The sequence below is a fragment of the Wasmannia auropunctata genome, unplaced genomic scaffold (genome assembly GCF_000956235.1).
Source record: "Wasmannia auropunctata unplaced genomic scaffold, wasmannia.A_1.0 LD335903.1, whole genome shotgun sequence".
Taxonomy (NCBI): domain Eukaryota; kingdom Metazoa; phylum Arthropoda; class Insecta; order Hymenoptera; family Formicidae; genus Wasmannia; species Wasmannia auropunctata.
This window is the reverse complement of record NW_012026987.1, coordinates 3,243,914-3,256,659: the sequence shown is the minus strand read 5'-3', so window position 1 is coordinate 3,256,659 and position 12,746 is coordinate 3,243,914. Positions and strand designations below refer to the sequence as shown.

At 39.5% G+C, this 12,746-nt stretch overlaps 2 protein-coding genes across 7 annotated transcripts; one reads left to right on the top strand and one right to left on the bottom strand.

Annotated features, from left to right (window-relative positions):
* Positions 1–17: 17 nt before the first annotated feature.
* On the bottom strand, positions 18–6,353 carry LOC105455480. 3 transcript variants are annotated; one of them, XM_011698841.1, is made up of 7 exons: positions 5,950–6,353; positions 5,489–5,711; positions 5,173–5,400; positions 4,847–4,939; positions 3,017–3,693; positions 1,862–2,014; positions 18–1,514 (listed from the first exon to the last, which is right to left on the bottom strand). In XM_011698841.1, the coding sequence occupies exons 1-7, from the start codon at positions 6,216–6,218 to the stop codon at positions 605–607; spliced, it is 2,553 nt and encodes an 850-aa protein (XP_011697143.1). In that variant the 5' UTR covers positions 6,219–6,353; the 3' UTR covers positions 18–604. The 3 variants fall into 3 exon arrangements, with proteins under 3 accessions (XP_011697143.1, XP_011697144.1, XP_011697145.1); XM_011698842.1 differs by having other exon boundaries at positions 1,862–2,008; XM_011698843.1 differs by having other exon boundaries at positions 3,017–3,684.
* Positions 6,354–7,603: 1,250 nt separating this feature from the next.
* On the top strand, positions 7,604–11,968 carry LOC105455476 (transmembrane protein 192). Of its 4 annotated transcripts, XM_011698836.1 has the most exons (5): positions 7,604–7,882; positions 8,155–8,244; positions 9,304–9,451; positions 9,549–9,945; positions 10,246–11,968. In XM_011698836.1, exons 3-5 carry the CDS (start codon positions 9,347–9,349, stop codon positions 10,485–10,487), a joined length of 744 nt encoding a protein of 247 aa, XP_011697138.1. In that variant the 5' UTR covers positions 7,604–7,882; positions 8,155–8,244; positions 9,304–9,346; the 3' UTR covers positions 10,488–11,968. The 4 variants fall into 4 exon arrangements, with proteins under 4 accessions (XP_011697138.1, XP_011697136.1, XP_011697139.1 ...); XM_011698834.1 differs by lacking the exon at positions 8,155–8,244; XM_011698837.1 differs by lacking the exons at positions 7,604–7,882; positions 8,155–8,244 and adding an exon at positions 7,893–7,986.
* Positions 11,969–12,746: the final 778 nt, after the last annotated feature.

Genomic DNA, 12,746 nt, shown 5'->3' with positions numbered 1-12,746 from the left:
GTGGGAACTATTTGCATAGACGAGAACGGCGTTTTTCGACGATTCTCAGCAGTTTTTATCAACTGCTATTCGTGATTACATATAGAAGACGAGAAATGTGAGAACGAATATGTTATCTATACCGTTTGTTTTAGCGATTCTTTCCAAGCCTGGCTCGCGTTAATCGCTCGACGTTTGTTGCTTCAAGCACCCACACACAAGGGTAAAGTAAATACGAAAGAGAGATAGAAAGAGAGACGGATCACATGCCGATCGAGGGGAAGCGTCCCGGTAGCGATAACACGCGCGACTGCAAGCTCTCGGGTGAGCGACGCGCCGCGGGAAAGCTCGGCTTCGCGCGGCGTTCACCACGTGTTCGACCGCTCGCGCAAGCGTCCTCGCGTATACCAGCCACATGGCCCGCGAGCTTACATCAAATCCTGACAACAGTCCAACAGTTTCCGAGTGACTTTCAAGAGGCTCCTTTACGAGCGATCCTCCGATGCAAAGCGAAAAAAGAAACGCTCGTTTCGTCTCGACGGCGAAGCTACGTCGATTATACGATTTTATTAGCCCGTCGTTTCGATATTTATACGCGCTCGTTTATCGTCGAAAATTTATTATATCAGTCCTGCGAATGTTCACTTCGCGGCAATTTCTCTTCCTTTTCCGCGCCAATCGCGTCGTCCTGCTTAAACTGCAGCGATCTCGAGGAGTTCGTGCTCGTGGCGGAAGTAAACGACTTCTGATCGTCGGAATCCTCTTCCTCGCGCTCCGAAAAGGTATTAACGTCGTCTCTCGAGGAGCCCGGCGATTCGTCGGCTATCAAACGGCCTCTATTGCGCCGCCCTACCTCTTCCAAGGAAGATTCTACGGTCCTTGAAGATCCCTCGGGACGTCCTCTCTCCTCGCTGTTCTGCACGGACAGATTACCGTTTGCCGAGTTCAATTGCCGCAGCAACCGATGCAACCAGTTCCGGAAGTACTCTTTCATGACGATCTCGTTTTTGCTTTTCGTGGACAGCAATCGGACATCTTCCGGACGCCTCTTCTCGGCCTTCAAAAATTCCTCGAATTTCCGGAAGTCCTCCGCCGTGAAGACGTTCCTGTCCAATCTCACGGAGTCGGTCAACATCGACGTCAGTCGCCACTTTCTGTTTTTTCCGTTTTGCTGCTCTACGTGGCTGCTCGATTTCCAGCCGCTCTTACCGGCGAAGATAGATCCTTGCTCCGAAACAGGGTCAGATTCTTCCAAAGCGATCGAGGTAGTCTCTTGTTTCTCCTCGGAAAGTGACCGCGAACTTTCGCCGTTCGTCTCCGCGGTTAAAGCCGTAGAAACTCTCTCGGATCCGATCGATACGAGCGGCAAATTGGGAATGGTTTGTTGCTCGTTGAGCAGACGGAAGATTTGCATTAACAGATCGTTGGATCCTTCTATAGCAGAGGACGTCGACGCGGACGTTTGCTGATTCTGCTGCGCGATTAACGAATTCAACGCCGGCATCAACGTGGGGACGTATAATAAAACGGCCAGCCTGTTATAAGTAATCATTATCTTAAATAAGATTCCAAAAAACGATTTAAAAAAAAATAAATAACTTTAATTTATTGGCTTATTTAAAAAATGTTATATTTTCCTCGATTCTAATTTCGCATTGTTAATTAAAAACGCATTGTATTGTTAATCTCGCATGTTAGAAATGATATAATTGAAAATATGTCTCATACTCTTATTATCCAATCTAATTTTTTTTCATCATTACCAGTTCTTGAGTGATATCTTTATTACTCTTCTATCTTTAAGTCTTGGAAGGGAAGTAGAATAGAAAGCACTCTTAAAATCAAATATATAGACAAGTAAATAAGTAGACCATAAATATACCTCAGGAGCTGTATCGTGAGACCGCTGGAATCTAAAATAGGATCAGTGGCTGATTGTATTGCAGGATTGTACGTCGTGTGCACCGTGCTTCTCGGGGTTGGTGTTCTTCTTTCGTTTCGCAAATTCGCTCGATTGTCGCATTCAGTGCTGAAACTATTATTAAATCAAGAAAACTGTCTATTATAATCAAGTAGACTACTTAGGGGCTGTTCATTATTAATATACGTGAGTGTTATTTTCGGTAATTTAGACCCCCGACCTCCCCCTACGTGAGTCTCCGTGAGTATTTTGATTACCTCTCCCCCTCCCGGATCTCACATGAGTTTTTAGATACGTTTAATATATAAACAAAAAACGCATAAACATGTGTTTATATCATATTTTTTAGAGATTTAATAAAAAATATTAAAGTATATATTTCACATCTTAAAATATTAATATTTCATAATTTTATTCAACTTTTGTTGAAAAACGAACAAAACATAAAATCTAAATTAAAGGAATGAAACTTATAAACCAAAAATAAACGAGAAAATCTATTATGTGGAAACTATTCATCAGTGGTCCTCAGTGTTGTAAGCTGGCCAGATTTCCGTTAGGGACTCTAGCGAAAACTTACGTGTCCTCTGACACCCCCTCCCTCCCCCATGTGAGCACATATAGATTTCGCTGACCTCTCCCCCCCTATAATACTCACGTAATTAATGAACGGCCCCTTATAATTATTCATGAGATTATAATAAAATATTTCAAAAATTTCAAAGAACTTTTTATACATATAATAAAGAAAAGATAAAAACGCATCAGAGGTATAAAAATATATTTTTATAAACCTCATGTCTTATCGGGACAATATGTTTTTTTTTTAATACCTTCTTGAATTTGAAAGAAATCTGTTTGATTTTATAAATAAAAATACTTGATTTCTAACACTGAAGCAATTAAATTACCATATTCTTTGCAAGTACTATTGCATTATATTGTACACGTTAACATTCTTGCAAATGCTCTTACAGTTTCAATTTAAAAGACTTAACATTCCAAATCCAATATAATCAAAAAGAAGATCGGCTAAAAGTAATCTCTTCAATCCTCGGAACTCCTTTAACTCTTTCTTTCTTTCCGTTAGCATTACATTTTATCTCAGGATTATACCTTTCTGTAGAAAGTCTCCTTCGATGTTGCGATTTTTCCCCGTCGTTCCTCCGAGACGAGGAATTGCCGCGGAGTCGATTCTCTGTCTCCTCCTTGCGAAACATCCTCAGGAAACTCGCGTATTTCGGCGCGGACACGTGCCTTTTCCAGAACGGTTTTCCTTCCGTAGGTATCCTGCTGTTCCTGATCCTGCAGCCCTTATTGCTAACAGCTCTCCCGTCTGGAGCGAACGTCGTTGGCGTATCCTTGACTCGCGACTTGATCATCTCGGTCGTTTCCGACCGCTCCTGCCGGCCGCCGGCTTCCACGTCAAGTTTGGCCGCTAATAACGCTTCATCTTCCAGATCGTCGAGTTTACGTTTGCTACCCGCGCGTCCTTGTCCCGCTGCGTTTTGATCAGTCACGGCGCTTGACTCGGCGGCCCGCGGCAGGACATTTCCCTGACAGCCGACCGGCTGCGATTCGATCGATCGTTTATCGCCGTTATTTATCGCGACGCCGCCGTCGGGCTTGACGGGCCTCGATTCCGCCGGATGGGTGTAAGTCGTCGCGTCGCTGATGATTTTACTGACACCCTGGCACGCTTCCATCGACTCTTTCGAGCTTATACGCTGCCTGATCATCGTATAACCGTTGTCGTTTCGGACCGGCGCAGTTCCGGCGCGGTTCTGCAAAGCCTGGATAACGTTAGATCTCACCGGATGTTACCGCGAGCCGAAGTTATTGTGCGACAGGATGAGTAAATCCGCACTTTTTCTGTTTTAATTCCGTACTTCGGAGCGCATACGGGACCAATTGGCTCATTTTATAGCGGAACTTGGAAATCGCTAAAGACGGAATCTCCAAATAAACAAATAAAAGAGTTACGCGCTGCGCCATAAACTCTCCCATCTAGTCGCAAAATAACGCAAATATTGTGACGATTTCCAAACATTTATTTTACATGAAAAGAAAGCGGTATTTTCTTTCTACACGTCGTACGAATGCGCATACTATCCGTCGGAATGTTGGTGCGCGCCCAACCAGGAGAAGACTGCTGCATTTTGAGGTTGAAATAAGAAAACGATATTTTGTTTCTACACATCGTACGAATACGCATATTATCCGTCGAAATATTGGTGTGACTCAAGGAAAGAAAACCTACTGGATTTTAAAGTTGAAATAACAGACACGACCGGACATTTTACGAATCGATTGTTTTATACTTCATGCCAATCACTATTTTGGGACTGTTAACATTTTCCTGTCAGCAGGTTGCTACGGTTTACTCAATATATTTATCTGCGAAATTAGACGTTTCTCAGAAATAATATACAGCGTTATTTGCAAACGTTACAATGATCAATCAATGTGCAATAGTTGCAATAAAATTCGATGTTTCTAAATCGGATAATTAATTAACTTTAATTTATAAAAATTGTAGAAATACGCGTTGTACAGCTTGTACGAGTTATGTGCGCAGTAATGTTTGTTGAAAGAAACATCGATGGTACAGCGCACGAGGATGTTATCAAGTGCAGTTTACTTATTCCTTCGGAAAACCGACTTCGCGCAATTCGGAAACGTCGTATTAGTAAATGACATGGGATCGAAATTATACTCTCAATTTGCTATTGATTTTGGTGGCGCGGACGCTAATATCACAATTTGTCACTCATCATATAACACTGCAGCACAAAGTAGAGCACAAGTCGCGTAAGCTTACGAGATAGAAGTGACTCATTCTCAAGTAACTCTTTCATTCACCGAAGCTGCACTTAAGAGTGATACTTACTGTACCATCGTGAGAGTAACTTAAAATATCTAATTACACGGATCTGATTAACGTACGTTAATGTTGTTCTGTTGCAGCTTCTGGACTGTCGCGCAGAAGGCGGAAGTTTGTGGGGAGCATTCCTTGGCGGTTCTCGGTGAGTCGTTAAACTGTTGAAAAAAACATCGTTAATTGCGTCGTTTTGCAAGTTAGTAAATCAATTACTGTGGGATGAAAAAAATTGTTGGAAAGCCCACAAATGCAATAAGGATTGCATCACTATATTACATCGAAATACTAAATATTCAAAACATCACATACCAGCTCTACATAATTATATTAAGTTTTCTATTATTATAGGATGTACATTAATTAAAAAGATAATAACGTTTCGTGTTATTACCTCGGGCGAATTTTCTTTCTGTCTCGCTGATTGCCGACTTAACGAGCAACCGTCTACGTCATTCATTCTGTCAGCAAGGCAGCATTCGTGTCCGAATAACGTGCAAGTTTGACGATTGTCTCTTTCTCGCGGATTGGCACGTCGCTCTTGTAACCATGGGGAAACTCTCGCGGAACATGATGCTCGATTTCCGGCAGGAAATTTATTCCAATTGTACGTCGCCGCGCGCTGCGTATCGAGAATATAGTAAATTGACATGGTCTGGATTTCATTTTGTGAAAAGAAATTTTTATTTCGGTATTGAAAGGTGCGAAACCTGAGTGTAAAATGCATTCTGACATCCCGCGAATCTATTGCGTTCGATGAGGGGTGCTAATATTCTGGCCCTTAACTGCAGTTCCCTCTCGATCGTTGCGTAATTTTCGTTTATCTGCCTTATGTAATTTCTCAGATCGTTATATCCGACTGCGTTACTGCAGTGGTACGACGATCGGCGGAATCTGTTACGAGATTCGGTGTAATAAGGCGACGCGTTACGCCTGTGCGCGTGAATAAAAATATACATTATTAAAGTGCTGAACAAGCGAATTTAAAGGGGAAAAAATGAAGAATTTAAAGAAAATGAAGAAATGCTTCTATTCACGGTTATATTAATTATAATAAAATGTCTTTATTTAAAGAGATTTTCCTCTCGTAACTTTCCTCTCGAAAAAGTAATTTTTATTTAGAGACAAGTCTCTGGAGAAGAGGGGGAAAAAAGTATATATATGAAATTACAGCCGATACGTTTCCTCCGGTTCTAAGCGATTGCCATCATCAAGAATAGTAAAGCTCACGTTGACTCGCAGTCCTTGGTTTGACGGGAGAGACAGACTTGATATGTGTCTCATTAAGTGATTAGCGCGCAGTAATTCCGGCAGACGTATATCGTAGCTTTGATTCGGCGTGAGCAAACGGTCCCAGTAATTGCACAGAAATTCGAGATCGCGTCGAGCTCTCCGATAAAGATTGTCCGACGATTGCAAGTAGATCGATCGTTTTGGCATTTTTACATTTACGTGACAGAGTATAACTGAGAATTTTGAGAGATTTGCGTTGGCCTAAAAATATGTGATTGTATGTAGGTTGTATATGGGTCCCCTCTCCGCCTGGATCGTTATTTGTTCTCACGGCCACATCGATCATGCAACTCCACTCTTTTGCAACTTGAAATTATTTCCTTGTAATAATAAGATTAATAATTATAATGTTTTCAACTATACTTTATTTTTGTGCCGATTACATTTCCTTCTTTCGAAAGTGATGTAGATTAAATTTTAGATTCCTTTCGGTCGTTATTTGATAAATATGCAAATAGGATCCCGGATGGCATACAGAGTTCAAAAAGAATTCATTAATATTCAGTCGTATATCGTTAATTCTGAGTTCATTTTCAGGTGTAAAAATTAAGAATTCTTTTTCAGAATTTTTAGAAAAATTCTGAGATCTTTTTCAACTCTGTGCTATCTGGAATTAGTCGTTTTTACTACAGAAAATAAATATGGCAAATATGAAAAATAACAATAATGATTTATTTTATTTTTTGTAAAATAATTAAGGCTTAGGCACAGTAATATTGTTGATTATGATTTAAAAATCATACATTATTGTGGCAGCACTCTTGACGTGTTATGTCTTGTTTATTGTCGTTCTCTGAATGTAGCTTATGATTTTTTCCGCCCCTTAGCAAGCAGTGATGGACAATATAAACCAACAACAAAATGTATGATGAAACTCATTGATTCGGAATATCAACAAACGTCCGGTAATTTTATCGATACTTTTTTTACGTGTATAGTCAGATCGTAGAAATGGAAACGTACGTCGAGATTTATACCGCGACCGCGTGAAACATCATTCGCTGCTTCCTGTGTATATTTTCGCAACCGGCGGTCTGATTAACGAGAGATTACACGTATACAGAAATGTGGTATTCACGGTGAACGAACTATAAAACCGTCGCATTATCCTATAGCCAAATTATACAATTTATACAATTTTTTTAAAATGATTTCTTTCATTTATATAATAGACAAAATATGGAAAAACAACAAAATAGTATCTATTTCTGCACAACTATATAGAGTTATCAAATATAATGATGCTAATACAGGCTTTTACAGTGAATTTTGTATTTTATTAGTATAATTGTTATTTATTTTATTATTTTGAGCATATATATCTTAAGGAACTTTTGATATAGGTAGAGAAACAAATATAAATTATTAATTTTGCAACTGTAACTTGTGCGTATCATTAAAACAAGTAAAGAATTCTTGTGCCAAAATTGAGCAGAAATGTGGTAAATAAAAATTTCCGGTCCACAACAATTTTTTTATTATACGCTCCGACATCTCGGTAAGACTCCGGTTGAGAGTCACTGCTCGAAGGAACGACGGCCGTCGGCCATATGTATGTACTGCGCGGTCGCGCTTTGATCAAAATTCGGCGTCATTCGAGCGGACGAAAGTGTGACGGTACGAGACGAGACGAGACGAGACGTTATCGCGATTTATGTATTCGAAGTGATTCCGGGATGTGCTGCACGTTACAGTCGATAAGATACGCGAGCTCTCAGCTATCATCCGCCGCCAGCCCGACGCCGCGGACGTAAACATAACCTAACCCTAACCTATAGAGACCAGCAATCGCAACTTTCCCATCGCTTTCCGTGAGTATCCAAGAGATCCTAGTCTTAAAACTTGAAACTTAACCTCCATCCTACGCTCGACCGTATGAATGTTGCCGACGACTCGTGCTTGGGCACGATTTAAGGTGCTCGCGAGAGGATGGGGAGAAGGGTGCATGTTACATTAATTTCCTAATTTCTTCGTTATTTATACGTGTGTGCATATATGCGTATGTGCTGATGGCTGTATTCCCAAGTTCTTTTCATTGATCGAGTCACTATTTTTTTCTTCTTTTCTCGTTACGGGCTCTCAGCTATCGTCCGCCGCCAGCCCGACGCCGCGGACGTAAACATAACCTAATCCTAACCTAGAGACGAGCGATCGCAACTTTCCCGTCGCTTCCGTGAGTACCCTAGAGATCCTAGTCTTAAAACTTGACACCTAACCTCCATCCTACCCTCGACCATATGACTGATGCCGCAGACTCGTGCTTAGGCACGATTTGAGGTGCCCGATTCGAGGGGGGTGAATGTTACATAAATTTCCTAATTTCTTCGTTACTTGTACGCGTGTGTGTGTGTATATATGTGTATGTGGTGAAGGCTGTATTCCCAAGTTCTTTTAATTGATCGAGTCACTATTTTTCTTCCTTCTCATTACGGGCATTAAAATATTCACTTCGAAGTGTGTACGCGACTGCCCGTGTTGACGTTGCTGCGTGTGCAGTGCGACTTTGCTCCTCCATTTGCGCGATTGTCGGGGAACGTTTGGGGATCGCATTTTGCGCGACGGCTGTCACGTCGACGCCAAATTCGATTAGCGAGTTTTTACATTGCATTTCAAGCCGTGGACACGTGGAGACGGTATTTGCGTCAATTGCGATTGGCAACGAGCGGTGTTGACTTGGTCGGAAACGTCCCTGTCATTTTTTTTTTATATAACATACATACGGTGTAGATTACGTGGATTATATTCTTAGCCGTTCATTTCATCACTTCCTCTCACGCTGACTCATCCTAGGATGTATCAATGAGAGACAAATGATGCGCAGAGAAATATATCGATAAGAAGGATCTAAAAGACTTGGTTTGTTCTCCAGGTAGAAGTGTTGCCTCTTGTAATTTTTCCTTTCGATTAATCTCTCTTCTTAATATCTTTGAGTCCTGTCTTTTATCGCTAGATTGGAAAACTTGAAGTGAAACGCTTGTGAAACTGTTGATTAGCACCAATCTCGTCTTAATTTCTCCTCTGTCTATTTTACCCTCTTTGCTCCTTCGACTTTCATCTTGTGGAAGCATGCAGAGTTCCAAAGCTACAGATTTCTCGTTTGTAAAAATGTCCACTGTTTGTAAATGTTAATAGATGTTATTTCCCACGTGTATAATTTTTGTTTGTATTTTACATATTTAGCTGTCGTACTTAAGAAAGTACTAGACTTTAACTATTATGGCAATTTGTTTAGGATGTACAATACTTCATGAGTGTCATTCGATCAACCTATTAAAATGGAAGACGAGGGGTACTTTCAGCCAATCTTGAGCTCTCAGGAGGAAGACAATTTTCAGCCATTGAACACTGTGTCAATCGTGTCGATTCCACTTTTACTTGGTGTAGGTATATCTCGCCCCGCTGTGTTGTGTCTTTAGGCTTTTAGGATATTTAAAGGTTCGGACTGAATACACATTGGAGCAACTTTTTGTATCGTAGGTCTGCTTGGAGATCTGTGGGATTGTGTTTGTGTCGATTTGGCCGGAGGAACAGAACAAATGCGACACGTATTTTATATACTTGTACCTCCACTGTGCCTACTGGCTAATAGTCATGGCGATAGACCACGTTGTCAAGGCGAGACACCACAGTTTGCGTATTAATGGGTATCTAGATTTCTATCAGTCGACGTATCAACTTATAAGGACGCCCCTCTTCATCACGTCGCTGTGGAACACATGCTACTTGTTGCTAGCTGTGATTCTACATCACACGCATAAAGTCGACTACGAGCAATATTGCAGGAAGTCAGAGTGGTTCACGCCGCTCAACTATATTTTCCTCCTAACTGCTTTGGAACTCGTGATAATCGTGCCGGCTTACATTAATTATATCAGTAAGTATATTGCGAGGAGAGAATATATCTAGACAGAATTAATTAGATAGAAAAAGATCTTTTGTGGAAAAATAATTTTTTTGGGCTATTAAATTAAAAACATACAAAAGAATTTATGTAAAACGAAATATAAGTAACATTAAAAACAAGTTTGAGATTTCATTAAAACTTTTCTCAGAGAAAATGTTTTATTTGAAGATTAAAACATTTAGAGTGTATACTTTATGTAATATAACACTAAAAATATCGAAGTTGATCGTCTTTTATTGCGATTTGCCAATATTTGTTTTCCACATATAGAGAGAGTTATGAGATTCAATCGATTACGTCCATCGCCCGACGTCACTCGCGACGAATGGCTGTCGCCCTTTACACAGGATTCCTACTCCGGAATGGGGGAAATCGGGTATCGTCAGAGAGGGAGGAATTTGGAGGAACTGCTGGAAAAGCAGGCAGACTTTATAAGATATTTGAGGGATCACAATGTAAAGCTAAGCCATAGAATAATGCTATTGTCGTCTCACCGAGCGACAGAGACGTAAAACAGAATTGTGATTGCATATCTCTTTTACGAAATGACAAAAGACGCTTATTATTATTATTTACAATCGTTATTTATAATTGGAGATCAGAATTTTAATTTCTCGAATGTGATATATGACGTGTCTTTTAATGAAATTGAATTCGATATGCAGTTGTATAATAAAAATGTATCATCTGTTTAGAAAAGTCATACTAATAGTGCATAAGTTTGCTAAAAAAATACTTCTATGTCACATATTTCAGAACTATTTAAGTAATCATAAGTTCTGTCCGATTCACGTCGTCGAGACATCTCTATCTATTGCGTGGAGTGTATTACTTTTATATTCTTCACATGTACATTTTTTTCATTGTATCCGTAGACTCATTATTGTAGATAATAGATTTGAGTTAAACAAATGGCACTGTGTAATATTTACGCATAAGGTGTTATATGTTATACCAAATAATAGAAGTCGATAATACATCAAGAGTATTTTGTAAAAAATGTGATAACATATTTATATTAACCAGCGACAAAATTTTGCGCGCTTGAGAAATAGAAGTTGTTACTGCGAAAGAAAGTGCAACTATACGTTTCATTGTCTCAACTCAATAAAATATATGTATATTTTTTCCAGTAGCAACCATCATTTTACATACATTATTATTTCGCATACATGAGGCTATATAAATAATTAGTCAAGCAGCGGTTTTCTCTTAATAATAAAACTCAACAGCGTGTCGTCGCGTATCTCACACGTTACGATTACATCGAAAATTTACATATATAAATCTCGATTACGTTAACATTAACTCGGCGTGATATAATATTACATTGCATTTTTCTTGAGTCTCCGAGAAGCAGCTCATATTTTTTTTTTCCCATTGCAGCGATAGAAAGCGGAACCGAGCTAAAATATTCGAGCTAACTTCGAGCCGCGGTTTTTCTCGCTCGCAATTTTTTTTTTACTCACGCGAAATCAAAATCGCGTTCTTTTCACAGCGTTTCGTTACAAACTTGATAAATGTATATATCATATACAGCCGCCTCTATAACATGCAGTCGTACGAATATAATAGTATAAGTAAAAACTACTGTATGGTGACAATATAGGTTTTTTTTTTTTATACGTATCTGTAGTATCTCTTAACGTAATAGTAAACGTCCGTAGGAATCTCGCAGCGGCAAAAAAATAATGCAGATTTTTCGTTTCGCATTCGTTCCCACGCGCTAATCCACGCACAGTCTTCATCCCGAGTACGTTGGAGAAATTTATTGCCTCGCAGTATCACTTTCAGTCGCAAAATTTCCTTTAAAGCATCTTACGTTTCTGAGCAGCTAAAATCATTCCTGTCTATTCCTTACGTATTAGGACTGTCTTCTTGGTTTTGCACAATGCGCCAGTCGATGATAACGGCGATCAGGATATCTTTCCTGAAATTTCTCTATCGCGTCTATTTTCAAGAAAGACTAGAATATTACCAAATTATTCACGTATATTAGGTACTATAATTTCTATTAAAATGGGTACAGCGCGTTTTCTATGTTTTCAACCACATCTCCGAAAATAAGTTTTATGCAGATTTATTCGCTTATTTTTTCTATGCAATCATACTCTGGAAAAATACCCAATGTGTGAGCGATCGTTATTTCAGTTGGCGAGAGAAGCGAGAGAACGATTGACAATTCAGTTCGAATTGACGATTTATCTTCTGACGTCTTACGAATTAAAGGCGAGGAGGAGATGTCCTGATTGCCGGACTCGCGTAGGCTGGCGCAATGTGCAATAACAGACATCTTTACACTAGGGCTATATTATTTAACACAGGTCTACTTATGTGTCTCTCTTTAAGTATATGTATATATAAGTCTATAAATGCCTAATAATACCTATGTCATCTGGATGCGGGTCTGACGCAGCACGTGTAGAAAATTAGCAGAGAGTGTCGTCGAGGCTCACAGCAGCCCACATTTTATACAAACCCCTTAATGTTAAGAGTAAAATGACGAAATTAAGTAGCATCACTTCCGGCGCGTCTTCTCCTTTAGCTCTAGTAATTCCTCTCTCGAGCTTCGTAAAGTATCCAAGTCCGATCGTACCGATAATCTTCATTAATTAATTTCGAGCTAACGTTTTGTGTCCCTCTTTCCTCTTATAATTTAAATTACAATTTAATTATAAAATTTATCGTCAATATTTTTTAAATTAATTTAACGTGTTATATTTTTCACAAGTAATTCTTTTACTAATTCGACATCGATATTGTTTAACATT

Coding starts and splice junctions, on each gene's coding strand:
- LOC105455480 (XM_011698841.1), bottom strand. CDS start 6,218: ATGCCAAAACGATCGATCTACTTGCAATCGTCGGACAATCTTTATCGG. Junction 5,712..5,949: donor CCGGAGGAAACGTATCGGCT/GTAATTTCATAT, acceptor TCACGCGCACAG/GCGTAACGCGTCGCCTTATT. Junction 4,940..5,172: donor AGAAAGAAAATTCGCCCGAG/GTAATAACACGA, acceptor TTTTTTCAACAG/TTTAACGACTCACCGAGAAC.
- LOC105455476 (XM_011698834.1), top strand. CDS start 9,347: ATGGAAGACGAGGGGTACTTTCAGCCAATCTTGAGCTCTCAGGAGGAA. Junction 9,452..9,548: donor CGATTCCACTTTTACTTGGT/GTAGGTATATCT, acceptor TTTGTATCGTAG/GTCTGCTTGGAGATCTGTGG. Junction 9,946..10,245: donor GGCTTACATTAATTATATCA/GTAAGTATATTG, acceptor TTCCACATATAG/AGAGAGTTATGAGATTCAAT.